The sequence below is a fragment of the Ornithodoros turicata genome, unplaced genomic scaffold, assembly GCF_037126465.1.
Source record: "Ornithodoros turicata isolate Travis unplaced genomic scaffold, ASM3712646v1 Chromosome55, whole genome shotgun sequence".
NCBI classification, from domain to species: domain Eukaryota; kingdom Metazoa; phylum Arthropoda; class Arachnida; order Ixodida; family Argasidae; genus Ornithodoros; species Ornithodoros turicata.
Genome location: NW_026999383.1, coordinates 599,417 through 617,436, shown reverse-complemented (window position 1 = coordinate 617,436; position 18,020 = coordinate 599,417). Strand labels below are relative to the sequence as shown.

The following is an 18,020-nucleotide window of genomic DNA, read 5'->3' as shown; positions in this document are numbered from 1 at the left end:
ATGAGCGTGTGCAAGATCAAGACCAATCCCCGTACCCACTACTTGGGCATCGAGGATAACAGTCTCGTGTCCCCGCTTCGCAACTATGTCGGGCTTAAGGACACCGTCCCGAACGTCGATGATCGGTTCCACTTGAGTCTGCCATCCTAGGTCGCGTAGGCGCCTGTCGACGTAGCGCACCAACTTATCGTGTCTTCGTACTCTTGGGCCATGTGTCCGGTGACAAACTTGCACTACATGGGCGAGAGTCTCTTGAGAGCGACAGCCCCCTCTATAGGTCCTGTCAGTGGAACGTCCTGTGCCGGACCGCACTCTGCAGGGCAACGCATTGATTCTAATTTTAATTGCGTCCACAAACTGTCGTCCCTGCATAAGGCGAGTCCTTTCCCCCACCCACGTGTGGGCAAATGGTACAGAAGGTGCCTCCTTGAGGGCCTTGCCGTCGTTGCTGGAGTATAGAAGTGAGGCGCAGTACTTGTGGATGGCGTGGGGCGTCCTGATAAATTGTCCCTGCAGGGTAGAGGCGTCTCTTTCGCGCCTTAATAGGTCCTGGACGGAGGGAGTCTTCACCGCCTCCCTAACTGTAAGATGAGATGAATTTTCTAGCCGGAGGAACCTTGCCCGCTGGTGAACTGGCACCCCAATGCGCAGAGATGGCACCCCGAGGTCTCCAAGTTTAACAGGAGTATAGAAGAAGCCTAGGGGTGTATCGTGGGGCAGGAAGAGCCATTTACGCACTGAGTTCCTGATTTCCAAGTCCAGTCGTTCCAGTAGACGGAGATTCCAGCGGCCAAGCACGAGGCGGTGTTGAACTCGTGGTATGAGGTAAAAACGAAGAATGACCATTCTCTGTTGGGGTTTTAGCGGTGCTTTCTGAATTCTCTTGAGACCATCCGATAAATAGGTAAACTGAGGTTGGGCACGGTCTTGGGGGTCGAACTGCACTCCGAGATATTTCCATATCAACTGAGGTCCAGCGGGTTGGATCGGTATTCCAAAGATATTGAATGACTTGCCGTCGTCAATTTTCTTCTTTTTGTCACGCCCGGAGGCGACTAGGGAGACTGTGAAGGTTTTCGCGGTATTGATCTTAAGGCCGCGGTCTTTCAAAAAGGTAGCAATTCTGTCAAGGCGATGCTGTAAACCAGCAGGAGATGAAGCCGCCGCCACCAAGTCATCGGCAAAGGCCATGATATGATGTCCAGGGTAGAGTCTCCGATGGGAAAGCCAATTCCGGGTTCCGTTTCCTGCAGCATTCTGTTCAAAACCAGGTTAAACAACATGGGGGACAACGGGTTCCCCTGACGTACCCCGGTGGTAGGTTGGACAAGACGCTTGCTACTCTGGACACAGAGCAAGGTGGAGCAGTCTCCCAGGAGGTCGTCCAAGTAATTCACAGAGCCGGGATCAATGCCCCTGTTTAATGTTGAGGAAGGGCAAGGACGACAGACAGCAGGAGCAAGTAGACTTTACTGCCCGAAAGCGAAAACGAGAATGCTAGCTCATCCCCATAACGTGCCTGTCCATCAGGTGCGCGAGCGAGGTGCGCAGTAGCTTCAACTTCCTTAACACTCCCCCCACAATGACTTGTCATCCGTCGAGTTCCAAGCGATGGATCAGCTGAACTGGTCGTCGTAGGTATGCGCCGCCTGATGTCCGTAGGGTGCAGGAACGAACTAGCCCATCTCGACCGAGGTGGAGCTGCTCTACCCGTCCGAGGGTCCAAAACATCCTGGGCTGTCGTCGATCGGGTATGAGGACCAGATCGTGCTGCCGAACGTTGGCCGAGGTTACATGCTTGCTGAGGTTAGCTGACCGCAGTTGGAGAAGGTAGTCTTTCGACCATAGCTTCCAGTAATTGTTTAGCAGACCTTCTTTAGCCTGCTGAATCTGCGAGGGGGAGACGTTGACGTCAACTGAATAGAGAAACTGCATTGAGGGCAAGGCGGTAAGCCGTCTCCCGATCAGGAAGTGTGAAGGAGAAAGGGCTTCTGTGTCGTTAGGGTCTTCTGTGAGCGAAGTAAGAGGTCTTGAATTCACAATGGCTTCGACCTCCGTCAACACGGTCTGTAGCTCCTGGAAGTCGAGTTCGCACCGACCTAGCGACCTGCGCAGTGATTCTTTGACGGAGCGCACCATGCGCTCCCAAAAGCCTCCCCACCATGGTGCTTGTTCTGCTATGAACTCCCATGTGCTCCGTGTTTGGGTGGCATATTCTTTCACTGCTTGAAATTGAGCGGAAATCATAGGAGGAAGTTCTCGGGAAGCCTTCTTGTATGTTAGAAAGTTGTCGGAATAGATTTTCTTTGGTATACCCCTGCGAGCCACAAATCGCTTAAACGCCATGAGGAAGGTGCCGAAGGCTTGGTCCGTTACCAACTCTAGATGAATGGCTCGTGTAGCTGTGCAAGTGAAGAGTGTCACGTACGACTTTGAATATCCGTGCGCTGTTTTGTAATACAGTGGACCTGCAAAGTCTACCCCGACCACGTCAAACGGAAGTTGCTGTGAAACTCGATCCTTCGGTAGGGGCGCCTCCTGCTCGGTGCATGAATGTGTTCGGAGACGTCGGCAAAAGTAGCAGTGGTGCAGGGCGTACTTGACAGATTGCCTTCCTCTGATCACCCAGTAATCCTCCCGTATCTGATGTAGAGTCTCCTGAACCCCGGCGTGGGCCATCCTTTCGTGTTCGCGAAGAACCATGAGGCGGGTGAACCAGGCTTCCGAAGCAGGCGGTAGTAGGATTGGGTGCTTAGTCGCTGCTGGTTGTTCGGAATGCTGGAGACGCCCGTAAAGCCGGAGAATGCCGTCGTCATCTTTGTACCAACGGAAATTCTGAAGATGCGTGGACTTCTTGTCCAGGAACTTTGCTTGTGTCATCCTGATCCAGTACTGCTCGGAATTTTTCAACTCCTGTGTTGTGAGCGGGCCAGTCTGCTTCCGACCCCTTGAGTTCTGTACGTAGCGCAGCACCCACGCCGTTACTCGACAAAGTCGGTTCGCTCTACTGTACCGCTCTGGCGACATGAGGGTTTGAGCCGCCGCAATCGCCACCGAGGAAACACGTTGAGGGACCACTTCGTCCTTTCCATCAGGACAAGTGGGTTCTGGTATGAGTGAATTTGGCCAATTTTCCGCACGTGCCAACCACGTAGGGCCGTGCCACCACAAGACGCTGCCCTGAAGCTGATGCCCCTTGACACCTCGAGTGAGGAGGTCAGCAGGATTCTCCTCACCGGGACAGTGTCGCCAACATTCAGTAGAAGTGATGCTTTGAATTTCTTGGACGCGGTTCGCAACGAAGGTCTTCCACCGTGTTACTGGCCCTCTTATCCAATGCAACGCTATGAAAGAATCCGTCCAGAACACACAGTCGGGCACAATCTTCAAAGCAGTGCAGACATATCGGTAAAGCCGTGCGGCAAGAAGGGCTGCCATAAGTTCAAGCCTTGGCAGCGTTTGGCGCTTGATGGGGGCCACTCTGCTCTTGCTGACGAGAAACTCCATGCTAGAAGAGCCGCTCGATGACGCTTCAACGTAGATTACCGCGCCGTAAGCGTAGGGACTAGCGTCAGCAAATACGTGCATCTTCCTAGGCGTGGCCGTGCACGAATATCCCAGGAATCGAGGGAGAGAGAGTTGCTCCAGTTCTGACACTCCCACACGCCACTCCTTCCACACTGATTGTATGTCCTCTGGCAGTGGATCATCCCAGTCTAGCTCCGCCTCCCAAATTCTTTGCAGCAGAATCTTCCCAGTAATGGTGAAGGGCGCAAGTAAGCCGAAAGGATCGTACATCCTTGATACGGACTGTAAAATGTGTCTCTTGTCATTCGTCTCGTTTGCAACAAAGTCCAAAATGGCTGCGAGAGGGCATCGTAGTTTGTCATTGTGTACGTCCCAGACAAGTCCCAGCACCTTCTTAGTGTGATCTTGAGTCGTCTCGACGGTTGTGCTGCCGTCGTTGAACATCTGGCGTAATAGGCACCCGTCATTGGTCACCCACTTCTTCACTTTCATGCCTGCGGCCTCAAATATTCGCAAAGTGTCCTGGTACAGAATCTCTGCGTCTGATGATGTTTCCACGCTGACCACCAAGTCGTCGACGTAGAAATGGTCCTGTAGAAGCGCCGCTGTCTCCGGGTAGTCCTCTTCAGACTGCCGTAAGTGATGTCGAATAGTGGCGGAAAGAAGAAAGGGGCTGGACCTGGCACCAAAGGGTACTCGAGTCATCCGCCAAGTTTCAATGTCTGGGAGGGTTTGCCCAGTAACCGGAGTCGTAGAATACCAAAGGAAACGCAATGCGTCGGTGTCCTGCTTGTGAAGGCCAATTTGTAGAAAGGCCTTCTTTATGTCAGAAACAAGGGCGATGGGATGCATCCTGAACCTCAACAGCAAAGAGAGAATGTCCGAATTGAGATTAGGACCCGCGTGTAGTACGTCATTCAAAGATAGAAACCCAGGTGCCTTTGACGAGGCGTCGAATACGATGCGTACTTTAGTAGTCTCCCTTTCACGTCGGATCACTGCATGATGTGGGAGATAATACTCCGGGCCAACCTTTGACGCTGTGACATCTACGCGTTCAGCGTGACCGTTCTCGAGGTACTGGCGAATAACTTGGTCGTATTCGTTCATTACAGCCTGGTCTTTCAACAGAGTGCGGGTGGCGTTTCTTAGACGTACTTCAGCTGTTGTCTTGTTTGTCCCGAGCCTAGAGACAAGGTTGTCCTTCCAAGGCAGCCCAACACTGTAGCGACCGTTCTCCAATAGAGTGCTGTCCTCGAATCTCTGTAGAACGGGATCTATTCCTGGTGATTCTGCGGCGTCGGCAATCCCGAGGTGCTCCAAGTCCCAGAATGACTGCAACCTCTCATCTAAGTCGTCTTGGGAGAAGCTAGAAACATCAACATGGAAAGTGTTCACCTCTGGCGAAGAATAATCTCCCGCAGGACCTTGCAGAGTCCATCCGAAGGTTGTTTCGAGAGCGATGAGGTTACCCTGAAGCCGCATTTGCTTGCCGGTGACTACCGCCCCGTAAAAGTCTGCGCCCAAAAGAATGCTTATTTCTGTTGAGGGAACAGATGCCACAGCCACATCCGCTAACTGGATTCCAGTATTCCTGAGGCAATCGAGAGCCTTGACGTCGATATGCGGAAGGTTACTGATGCATATTTCTGGTATTTCCAGAGCCTCAAAGGACACCTCCTGGGACGTGTACTGGGATCGGAGGGTCACACTGACCCTGCTATGCAAGGACTGCTTCTCGGCTTTTCCGACAGTGTTGATTGCAAGATCTTCCCTTCCCACGATTGGCAGCTGCATTTTCCGCGACAGTGGCTTCTTAATAAATGTCCTTTGGCTGCCGCCATCAATGAGAATACGAATTGGCTTCCGTCGGCCATCAGTAGTGCAAAGTATGGCATACCCCGTCTGCAGGAGCACGACCTGCGGGTATGGAGAACAGTGCTGCCATGTACCGCTTGCTACGACGGTTCCATCCGTAGTTTTCTGACTCCCTTGCCTACATAGGACCGTCAAATGCCGCCCGCTGCATCGTTCGCACTTCAGGCCCTTCACGGATCGACAAACTCTAGCGGTGTGATTCTCCTTTGCGCAACGGAAGCAGCGGCGGCTTCGACGAAGCCGCTCTTCCAGGTCTGCCAGGTCAGCATCTAGACGGCACTTCCTGACGTCGTGATCCTTCCCACAAAAGAAGCAAGCGTTGTCTGCAGTTTTCTTGGTATTCGTTGGTTTAGATGTCTTACTGGCTTCAGCACCGAGTGCTGCAGTGGAGGGCAGGCGGTCCTGTGAATTTCGAGTGTGTTTGCCATCTCGACTCTGTGTAAAACGTCGAGGATCTTGTGTCCCTTCTGCCGCTGCGACGTGTTCCCTGCATTCAGCTTCCATTTTGATGAAGTCTAGTAACTTGCCCAGAACCTTTTCATGACGATCGTCTGCGGTTCCAGTTGCGTCCGCGGCCTCAGTGTGAAGTCTCCTCTGAAAGCTGAGGACCAAGTCGACCGGAAGGGCCTGTTGTAATACTGGGTACAACAGCGAAGAATACGAACTCAATCCAGTTCCCAACGCTTCCAAACTTCGGATATGCGCGCGCGCCGTGTCATGCAGACGTCTAAGTTCGGAGACGTTTCGGGTCGAACGAACCTCCTGAATGGCTAACAGTCGCTTCAGATGGAACTGCATGAGCGAGTCTGGATTGCCGAATCGATCCTGTAGCATTTTGACCGCAGTGTCATACATGTCGCCTGTAAGTTGAAGCCCTTTAACGGAAGCTGCGGCTTCTCCCTTGAGGACAGACGACAAATAGGACATCTTTTCATTGTTGGACAACGATGAATTACAGTGCACGATGGACTCAAAGCGGATCCAGAACTCCTGCCAATTCTCCATATTGCCGTCAAACTTGATGAGCTCTAGCTTCGGCAAATTAGGACGACGAGTAGAGCTCAGAATGGATCGACGAATGGATCCCGACGCTGTATGACCAGTACCTCCCTGTGGCGCAGCAGCACCGGTCTGGACTGTCGCCGCGGTCGTCGAGGCCTGGGCGATGGGCTGAGGCACAAGGCTCCTCCTTAATAAGCATGATATCGAGGCTACGCGGTCCTGATATTCCAATACCTTGTCAAATTCGGCATCAGCTTGTTCAACGGTGAACAAGGTCTCCAGATTTCTGTCAACTTCGTCCAGAGAGGTAGCGAACGTCTTGATACGTTCGGTCAGTAGCTCGCAACGGCCAGCATGGTCAGCGGGAACATCGGTCGTCTCGAGCAGGCGTTCGGCCTCGTTGAGCACGGTTGTCAACCGCTGACGAAGGGATTTCCTCTTGGACAAAAGCAAGGACTTCGTGGCTTGTTCCTGCGGTTCCATCATCCTGCAGGCCTTGGAATGTCCTCTTCCCGGGTTTCGGCACCAGTGTTTAATGTTGAGGAAGGGCAAGGACGACAGACAGCAGGAGCAAGTAGACTTTACTGCCCGAAAGCGAAAACGAGAATGCTAGCTCATCCCCATAACGTGCCTGTCCATCAGGTGCGCGAGCGAGGTGCGCAGTAGCTTCAACTTCCTTAACAGCCCCCTTCTCGGGCTCCTTGAAGGATTGCCTGCCTCGATACTCTATCAAATGCTTTGGTTAGGTCCAATACGGCCAAGAATAGGGACCTTCGTTTCTGCCGTGCTTCGGCCAGGGCTGTCCGTAGAAGGAGCACGTTGTCCGCACAACCATCCAGTGGAAGGAAAGCTCGTTGTATGTGGTTAAAATCCAGGAAGGAGGATAACCGCTTCGCCAGGATACGATGGGATAACCGTAGTAGAATTGACGAGATTGTTATTGGTCTAAAGTCTGATGGTTCCTTCGCCAGCTGTTTCTTCGGGATGAAGATTGTTCGTGCGTTGCGGAGGCTTGTGGGAGGCTTGCCAATCAGAATAATAAGGTTGAAAATTAGACGTAAAACTGTCACTGGAACATACCTCAATTGTCGTGAAGAGAAGTTGTCCGGGCCGGGAGACGAATGGAGGGAGGGCATATTCTTCCGTATATCTTGTCCTGTGATGATGTAGAACGGATTAACCGTCACCGTAGTTTCCACAGCCTGGAGGATAGGCAAATCTTCCACGGAAGTAAAGGTTTCTTCCCATTTGTCCAAGAAGGCCCGCTCGTCCTCGACTGCAGCCGGAGCGTAACCATCGAGGATCGAGCGGGCACATTTCGGTTGACAACGGCGATACAGGTCCTGGGTCCTTGCGTATGCAATCCTCTTTTGCCTACGTCTGCTTTTCGGTCTGGTCTCCTTAGGTCTCGGTGCAGGAGGTCTTGTATCAGGATCCGGGAGGACGAAGACATCCCTCACGTAATCGTTCAAAGCAGAGGAGACGTCCACTTCATTTATGGCCATACGGGCTATATCGTAGAGTCTCGATGCCTGGAACCCCTCTGGGGGGGCCCTGGTAACAATCTTCTGGAGCTCGGAGATGATTACTTGATTTCTGGTAGGACCCGGACGTTCCTGTGGCTGTGGATCCGGAGGCAGACTTGGAGTCGACGAAGATTGAAGATCACCCCGTTGATGTACTGGAGCTGGTGAAGTGATGAGTAGGGAGTGGACGAGGTTCTTACAGGAGGCTTGCTTGCGATCGCACTTCAGCATCCCAAAGTGCGCTCTGGGAAGATCTCGTGCAGCGCCTGGGTAATAAAACGTGGCGGTCTTTCCAGACGAAGGAGACGCACCTCTGCCTGGGCGAGTAGAAGCTCGTCTTCCGACGTCCAACGTGGTTTAATTCTACTCACGTCGATTCCTCTCTGATAATCTTCAGGATGTCGCGACTTCTTATGCAGGCCCAACCCTGTCTTCGACGTAAATGCCATGCCACATATTGGGCATCTCCAAGATTCAGCCTGCTCCTCTTGGGAACTGGAAGCTTGGTGATCGGGACTGCTGAGCGCGGGGGTCAGGACTTGAGTAGCCGGAGGGCCCGGACTCCTTGTCGTAAGTGTCGCAGTCTCAGTGTCAGCAGCCGGTAGCCTGGCGCTTAAGTCAGGTAGTGGATGTTTCTTAAGGGCGGCATGTATCTTCAAGCCCTTCGCAGTGGTAAATCGACGATTGCATGTCGGGCATTCGTGCTGCTGAGCAAGGCCTGGACCCTCATCTTCGGCGGCATCCAGGTTCGTGCTAGGAGCGGATACCTCTGGGCGTCCACTTCCTCTTGATAAATTAGCTTGTGTCGTGCCTAGCAAGTTTATCACGAAGGGGTTGGCAGCCCCAACATGACGGGGGGGTAGGCCAGAGCTCCGTTAGTTCCCTGCCCCGCCGAGGCGGTACCAGGGGTAACAGGTAGCACCACGAGAAGGTGGAGTTGATCATTTCCGTGTGAGAGGCTGTGTATTGCGCATCACACGGCTTGCAGCAAGGAGATCGTATAACCACAACCGTCAGCACGAGCCGGCAGCGCCCAATTCACTAGGTAACAGATCGCCGCAACACGATCCCGCTCAAGCCGACAGGCACCTCAGGGCCCTTCCTTATTCCTCCACACCAGCCTCCTGGTCACTGGATGACAGGGTGAAGCCACTCATCCCCGGCTATGAGGCAGAGGTCGTCACCTCCCTCTGCCGGACATCCATGTTGCTGGATAACAGCGGGAAGCCACTCGCCCCCAGCCCTTGGTGAGAGGTTACGGAAAGAGAGTCATAGTTACTCCCGCCGTTTATCCAAGAGCAGATTATTCTTACTGCCGCCTATCACTCGTCTTTGAACGGATTGTATTTCAGAAACATGGTGGGTGTCATACTTGGCAGTGCTTTGTGTCATTTAGCTACCGAAAGCAGATTATTCTTAGTGCCGCCTATCACTCGTCTTTGAATGGATTGTATTTCAGAAACATGGTGGGAGTCATACTTGGCAGTGCTTTGTGTCGTTTAGCTACTACCTGAATTTGCTGCGAAAGCGAACTTTCGGGCCGAAGGTGAGAGAACCCACCCCCTACTATCGCCACAGTCAGTCTCCTCCAGTAGGCCGCCAACTCATAGTCGTTTCCTTCTCCTTTTGCCAGGAACCAGTACTCCCACCCAGAGGAAAGCAGGGCCAGTTCACTAGGACAATACAGAGCGTACTCCGACTTGGTCAAGGCGCCATCGCCTACCCGGACATCTGCATGTGTGAGGTCACACCGGCTTCACCAACTACACCGCTCTCTGCCCTCAGCGGCCAGTACCAGAGCTCCCGCCCAGAGAAAGGATCGTCCACTGGTTTTGGAGAATGTACTTCGGCTTCGGCAGCTTCTGTTCCGACCCTTAAGGTGTACTGAGATGCATGCCCGCCGGTTCCAACTCCCCGCAACCGGGCCCGTATCCATACTCGGGGGAACCCCGGCCCGTGCCACCTCGTAGCATCGAGACTGTGTTTCCATCATTTCCCACAGCAAGGGAGCCCAGGACGCAGTGCATTCTTATTGGGACGTCCCTCCATAGGCCCGCAGTGAGTGTACTCCGCCTCGACCGTGCTCGTTCCTACCCGAAGGTATACTAGAGACATAGTGTCAACATTTCCTGCTCACCACAGCCTGGACGGCCATCAACCAACTGGTCCGGTCCGCTCCAAAAGCTCACCGAGAGGTACTGTGACGGAAGTGGCTGCCCTTGTGTTTCCCCAGTTTCCACGCGCACCTGATGCCGTTTTTGGAGTGGGAAAAAGGGTGCACCCCGGCCCCGGCGAACCGGGACCTCCCAGCAAATGCTGGTAGACCAAGGCCAAGCCAGGGTCCTTGTCAAGTGTCATTGGGACCCCTTCTAACGGCATTTAGGGCCTCTCTCACTGCGGCCTGGGCCGACTTATCGGTAGGTGGGCCTGCTTCCGCAAGTTACGGCCTGGGGGAACCCAGGAAAACCCAAGGCGGCTCCACCGGTGTTCGTGCGCCTAGCGCCACGTAACACACGTCCTGAACCGGCTCAAGATGATCAGGCTCCCTATAAGAGCACTCGCCGACAGGTATGCAACATCACCTTTGGTTAGTCCAAGTTTCTTGGCCAAGGCCCGCGTGCCCTCTGACGTCATCGAACGAGCGCCCAGAGCGAATCCATAGGACTCAAGCTCTTTGCCCGGGAAACATTCCTCCAGTACACTGTACTTTTCAGCCTTCTCCCGATTTCGCTCGGCGAGAGTCTGAGGGTTTGAGTCCCAGGCAATGGCAACGTCAATGATACGAACCAGGTCTTTCTCTACCATCACAATGTCTGGCCTAAGGCGTTGCCCTTTGGCCTGGTACACCTTTTCCGTTGTTATAACGCCATCCGGGTTCCTCTTTTCAATCAAGCGAACGAGCTGGCGTTCGATGTAATTGTGTCTCTCTACCCTTGACAAGTGTACACTTGGGCAGATCTGCAGAATGTGCTGGGCTGTCTCCTCTTCCTTTCCACACCTTTGGCACAGACGGGCCGTTGGGTTTTGCGAGTGCTTGTTGCTAAGTACTCGGGTGGGATAGAGGTTAGATCTCAGTCGCAGGCCGCGGATGCGATCACCATCTGAGAGATATTTAGCTCCGGTACGGAGCCACCCGTTGCCGAGTGTATCACGTCGGTGGGCGAACAGACCCGAAGTCTTGTATTGTCCGAGCACCGTCTCTGTGCGGTCTGCTTTAGCTTACACAACTGCGGAATTGAGACTCTTGGCGGCAGTGATGCCGTGAGGAACCCCCAGCATCTCATGGAGCTTGGAGTGGTGTTCTACCAGGCCCTCGCTATAGACAGCATCCACGAAGGGATGAGCGAGGCGGAGCATGCGCGCCATGGCTTTCAATTGGTTGGTGTAGGCGACCTCCTCTAGGTTCGGCACCGCTAGGCCACCCTCACGGGCAGGCAGATGGAGCATCGCTGACGGGAAGCCTTGGGGGAGTTTCATGATCCCCTTGATCCGTACTCCGTACTCCTTAGGTGCGTATTGTCTCACTGACAGGATGTTAGACAGTGAGTACAGCACCATGGGAATCACCACTGTGTTTATGCAATGAAACTTTTGAAAGGGTTTCAAAGCCGCCTTCCGAAAGAGGCCGAACACGAGGTCAGCTCTCGTCTCATCGATACAGGGAGACTTGTTGACAGGGAGATTCAGTCCGAGGTACTTCACCGGGGTCCCTTTCGCGAGCGGCCGCACCTTCTCTCCTGCAACGTTCACGGCCGGAATGTCGTACTTGAACCATTTGTCCGAGCCGCTATATCTCCACCCGAAGTACTGCGACTTCTTTGGGTTAAGCTTTAGATGGACGCTGCCCAAATAGCTCTCTGTCGCTGGAATGAGACTTCGGAGGCCCTCGAAACTGTCCGAGAGGAGGAGAAGATCATCCGCAAAGGCCGCTGCGCCTGCACATTGCCCATTCAGGTAGAAACCTGTTTGAGCTCTGTTAAGGCTCTCTAGCAGCGGGTCCATAACGCAGTTGAACAGGAATGGTGACAGGGGATCACCCTGTTTGATTCCTTGTCGTACGTGCACCCTTTTCCCGTCCGTTTTCCCATTGACGGAGAAGGTTGTGTAGCAGTCAGTGTACATATCTTCGAGCAAGCGGATGATATGCTCTGGGATGCCCTTTCCCCTGAGGGCTGCAAATAGGGCTTTGTGACTCACCGAGTCAAATGCCTTGCTGATGTCGAGCGCAATGGGATACAGGCTCTTCCTCTGCTTCTTCGACGCTACCATAACACCCTGGAGGAGCAGCAGGTTCGTAGACGTGCTACGGACTTCAGAGAAGCCCGCCTGCAAATCATGGAACCGCGTGCCCTGGGTTAACCTCGACAGCACGAATTTGGCAAACAGACCATAGATCAGGGAAGCTACGGCAATCGGCCTGTAGTCTCCTCCTTTCTTGGGGGTGGGCCCTTTAGGGATGAAGACTGTTCTGGAGTTCTTGAACTCGGCTGGTACCTTCTGGTCTCGCAGCCAGGAGTTAAACACCATAGCCCACACTGCTGCTGGGACGCGTTTGATGTCGTCCAGGGTGACGTTGTCCGGGCCACTCGCGGACTTAGCGTTCATGGACCTGATAGCCGTCTCCACGTCTACCTAGGTCAGTTGGCAGAAGTCAACCTGAGCCATTTGCTCCGAAAATAGGTATCCGAAAATATGAGGGCAAAGTATTCCGTATAGTCAAACATGAAGGGCAACTACTATTTTCATTTCGACTGTGTCCCGTACATTTGGCGAGAGAACTGAAGTAGAATTTAAGTGTGCTGTTATTCTTGCGTCCTCAGTCGACGATGCTTGAAAGGATGTAGTCAATTTGTGCGGTTTCACGAGCAATATTCCAAGCTTCGCACCCCCTCCAAATAAAGGGGAGTGGTGCGGAAGGTCGTCTGTGTGCATCCAAGAGCCGATATACCAATAATTACCATGCGTATGTCATGTTGATTGAAAGGGGATCTGCCTGTAATAATAAAATTCACAGCTGCCTTTAGTTGTGGTAACCTATGCAGCATGGTTCCCTTGAGCGGTCTGTTCTTGTGTGAGCTTGTGACCTGAAACTGCAAGTTGTAGGACTTGTCCAGTTACCATGGGCCATTTGGTAATTTTGCGAGTGACTGTACAGAAAACTGAAACTTACTTTTCTGCATCAGATAATGCAGCTTACTGTAATTTGTACATTTTTTAGCAACTTTTCTCAAAACTGCTAGTTACACATCTTGGAGTCGAATGATTATCTCATACTGCACGGGTACACACCATGTGTGCATTTTCAGATGATTTGGAAGCAAGAACCAGCAGCTCATGCAAACAAAGCTGAATGTTGTGGTTTTGCATTGATAGGTCGCAATTCACAGCAAAGTTTTCACAGGGCAGAAGCTGCAATGAATCTTTAATGTGGCATGCTGTGTTTTCACATAAGTCTGCCTCCTTTGGCGTCTGTAATAGTAAGATTCAAGTGCATTTCAATGTTTTGACTGCTGCAGAATGAATGTTTCAAGTTTTGCACAGCTCACCACAATATCCACCACGTCTTATTCGTCACATAACACTCCCTCTGCTGAAAGTACAATAAATATGTATTTGGAAAGAACACAGTGGCCTCTAGGGTGTCTTAGTGTAGCAAATTCTCTGCCGTGGATTGGCATGACAGAAAATTGACAAAGCTGTTGGTGTTATGGCCTCGCATTAGGATGCTTTTGAGGCTTTTTTGAAAGAGCATCATCCACTGCTATTCATTTTGCAAGAATGCTTGCACACGCGCATGGCTTGGCTCTTTCCAACCTATCTGCCATGTCAGCATCAGCAAAGTTGTTGGTGTTACAGCCTCGTGCAGACTTACGTAGGTACTCAAAATAGAGTATACTTTTTTGCTGTATTTTGATACTCTACGCAATACAGAAACTGTTCCTATTCATATTCTCAGTTGAATCCCCATGGGATTAGGTACAAGATAATCCCAGCATTTATTTCCTTAGTCACCAAAGCAATAAACACGCTTCAGAAGTTGAAAAACCCAAGCTGCCATACAGGAGGGGTTACAAAGTTTTGGGTCAGAATATATCACCAAAGTTTACTTGAGCTCACCAAAATGACACAAAGACCTTGGAAATAAACATTGCGCTTAAGTATGGCAGATGAAGTTTATTCCTTTCAGTTGTACGGCCACATCAGCCAGAATAGGCGTTTCACTTGCTGCTAATGCTAAAGTACTTTAAATAGTACCTTAAATACTTGGGTATTTAGTGCTTTACTCAAATTACTTTCAGTTTTGAGAGTATTTTGTACTCTATTTTAAATGCTTTTTATCTGCATATTTAGCATCTTATACTTTTGCGCATTATTTTGTACATGTCGGGCCTCGCATTAAGATTCTTTTTCGAAAGAGCATCACCCACTGCTGTTCATTTTGCAAGAATGCTTGCACACATGCTCTGTAGCAGTCCTGGAGCAATGCTTGGAGCTCTTCCTTCGCTTTTTCCAAACCATCTGCAGTGTCAGCATGCACAATCTGAAATGGATCATCACATTGTAAATGGCATTTGACGGTAACATAAAAAATTGTATATGGCAAAGCAACTGTACAAGAGAATTGTACGAGAGTCTTTTTTGCTTCCTTTTTTGGAAAAGCATTGCTGTACTTTGTTTACTTTTTCTTTTGCTCCTGTCGCTCTGCTGATCCACTCAAATAGGAGTAGCAACGCATAATGTAAAACCCCCGAGACTAGGGAGCACGAAGGGACAGACGCAACACAAAGTCTCGACTTCGACTTCGTATTGTGTCTGTCCCTTCGTGTTTCCAAGTCTCGGGGGTTTTACAGTATATGCATCATCTTCACCAGCTCGCTTGCTTCCTAGTCATGTTTTCATTGTCAGGAGTAGGAAGTTGGACTTGTGTCTATGAATTTGTTGTTGGAAAAAGAGTGCATACGCAAAAACGCACTACACACCATTCTTGCAGTGTATGCTGCCATATTGGCTCCTGTTCAATTGCAATGGTGGAACGAACAGGCTCTACCACAATTTCGCAGTTTCAGACAAGCGTATCGCAACAGCCTTTTTGAAACTACTGTAGGATGCCTGTTTCTTCGGTCATCATTACCAATGGCAGCCGCAACTGTGAGTTGGCGACAGGCATGCACCACTGCAACTAGAAGCACTGTTGTGGGTCTTAGACTGAGCTGCGGACCTTGACACAATTAGAAAATAGGGTGGCACGAATAGTGATTTTCAAGTTGAAATCAAATACAAATTGAATATGAATATTTTTAAATCGAAATGAACGAATAATCAAGCCATAAGATGGGTCACGCAAGCCCTGACTGTACAGCATTTTTGTCGTTTCCTAAAACATTTATGGTTTTTCTAATTGACAGACCAAAGTGGGATTGAACAGCCATCAGCTTTAATGGTAGACCTTTCCTGATAGAGGTCTTCACATCTGTATCTGAGTAGTGTAGATCGTGAATTTGAAGTTAAGGCGAAACACAAAATTGAGAATGGAGGACTACCAAATAGAGGGTGGTATCTTTACACGAATAACCCAGACAAAATAGAAAGTAGCATGGCAAATGTCAGCATTGGAATTGGGATGCAATTTGGCCAATTTTTAATGGCCCTGGGGAGCTGTTAGCCCTGTCATAAATGTGATTTTTGTGTGCTTCCAGACATCTTAATACAACTTTGACCAGCTTAGCTAGTATAATCGGTGACGCGTAGGAATGAGCCCGAGCTCACTGCTACACACAAACATGGTTGTAGTCACACTTTCTCAACAAATCATCTGAAATGCTAATATCAGCTCCCTCCGCTGTTCTGGGCGGACATTCTTCGTAGATTTTAGCCAGTGCCACTCTGCCTGAGCCACATGGAGGTGGCAAAGTACCTGGCTCACTTCTGGCCAGATGCTATGAAGAGCTGCTTTTTCAGCAACTGTCATGAAGGGTTGAGGCGCCTACAAATAAGTAAAATCACGTTGAAACAACGGAAAAATAAACAGGCTCTTCATACAGAAACTAAGAAGACAGTGGTGTTACATATTTACTAGTATGATCACCACTAGCTGGCGGAGGTACAAAAGTCTTAAAGGAGGCAATATTACCTTGAATCAATGTACAGAGACGGAGGTCAACAGATGCAGACAGGAGTCCTGTCTCCCTCTAAGTCTCTTCTCCGTCTCCGCACATCCCAAACTTAGGGTAATATTGCCTCCTCCAAGGCTACACTGACTCGCTTGCACTCTATCTTTATGTCCTGGTTCATTCCATGTCCCAGATGTTGCGCTAGACTGTCCCTGACTTCTTTCAAATAAATTGTGGTTGATTGTTCCCATGCAGCCAATGCTCTCCCGCTTGTAAAAAGAAAATTGCTTTGTGGCCGCTTCTTGAAGATTTGCGAAGGGACATGTGACCTACGTATTGAAAAAAGAAAATTCTAACAAAATAGTTTTTTTTTTTTGCAAATTCTAACCAGATCTCTTCTGAGTGATGACAAAGCGTAACACTTTCGTGCCATATGTACTGAAGGTTGATCGACACTTTGTGATCGGTGGTTGATCGATTGTTTATGCCGTGAGAAAAATAAAATTCAAAACTTCATTGAATTTGAAGTTCAAATTGAAGTTCGAATTGAAGTTCAAATATATTGCATTTTGCCACTTAGTCAGCCATCAAATTGCACAATGAGGTGGTTCTGATAAAATATGAGACAATTGCATTTCATGGTACACACCTTGATTATTTTTTCCACAACGTTTCATAAAAGAACTACTTTTGCAGTGAAAGAATTTTAGAACTTGACCACCGTCACACACATCCGGCGTTACCCCGCAAGGCTGCTTCAGCCCACAACGCATCGTCGCTGTTTCCTCCAAACACACTCGAGCACCATTCCCCGATTTGCGTTGTTCAGAAACAACTTGTAGAAATTAACCTTCAAACTTCAGGTTCTCACGAGAACAGCCTACTTCTGCGGCGCAGTTCAACAGGAGTACTGGTCCTACGGATGCACTTAGGTGACATTGGACACTGGCGAGCCATTGGATGACCATAATCAGTTTAAGCGATGACGGACACGATGTTTACTAACACAGACTCTACGGTGCAAGGCAATAATGTGTGTGAAATAAACAGGGAAAGCACAACAACTTAACTCTTTCAGCTACCACAAAAGAAAAAATAACTGAAGCCTCGAACTGTCGAACTGAAGTAATTGAGGGGTCAGGCCCCGCCAAGCTACAGTGTCGTAGCTTTTTGCCTGTACCCCCTAAACCTTTGGTAAAAATAAAAATTATGATATGACGAGCCAGCTCAGCAGGCTGGTGTCGCCTCCAGTTGAAGTGAGCTAGATATAATAGGTGAAGACCCATCGTTGCTGAAGTATATCCTGGTCTCCACTGCTCCTTGTGCACTGTGCTGCCGCAGAAGGCCATTCTTGTGAGTACCTCAAGCGTGGGAAGTTAATTTGTACCAAATGCTTTTGCAGGCAACGTAAATCTGTTTGGGTTGCTCCCGTGGGCGTTTGGCAGCATACTTGGGGTGAAGGAGCAAGGCAATGCCGCATGAGTGTGGGGATGGTCAAGTCCCTTATTTCTTTTTTTTTCTTTCTTTTTTTTTTTTGCTGCAGATGATGAACCTTTGTACAATGGACATACTTCCAAATGAAATTTATATCATATTTTTATCGGAACCACATCAGTGTGCAATTAACGGATGCGATAAAAAGCAACATTTCACAAATTCATAATTTTTTTCTAATAATCTTCCAAGTCGGTGTACCTCAAACTATTTTTAACACATTCTGTGCTTCCTATTCAACATCGCTAACCATGATATGTAGCATTATTTCATACTAGGTTTAAAAATATGTTAGCCACTAAAATAACTTAACATAAACTAAAATAAGCATGGCAGGGGTTACCATCTTGTCTGTATAAACAAGTCTTTTCCTTCAGCTTCTGAATGGCCTCTCTGTCATCGCCATATGCATCCTTTCACCACTGTTCATACCAGTGATACACTGTTCTCTGTGTTGGGTTAGCAGCCGGACTTGCAAGCA

The 18,020-nt window shown here is 50.0% G+C and overlaps 1 protein-coding gene across 1 annotated transcript; it reads right to left on the bottom strand.

The window, feature by feature from the left end:
• Window positions 1-1,590: 1,590 nt before the first annotated feature.
• Window positions 1,591-6,894, bottom strand: LOC135374383 (uncharacterized). Its single transcript, XM_064607362.1, has one exon. The coding sequence runs from the start codon at window positions 6,892-6,894 to the stop codon at window positions 1,591-1,593; it is 5,304 nt and encodes a 1,767-aa protein (XP_064463432.1).
• Between the last annotated feature and the right edge of the window lie 11,126 nt (window positions 6,895-18,020).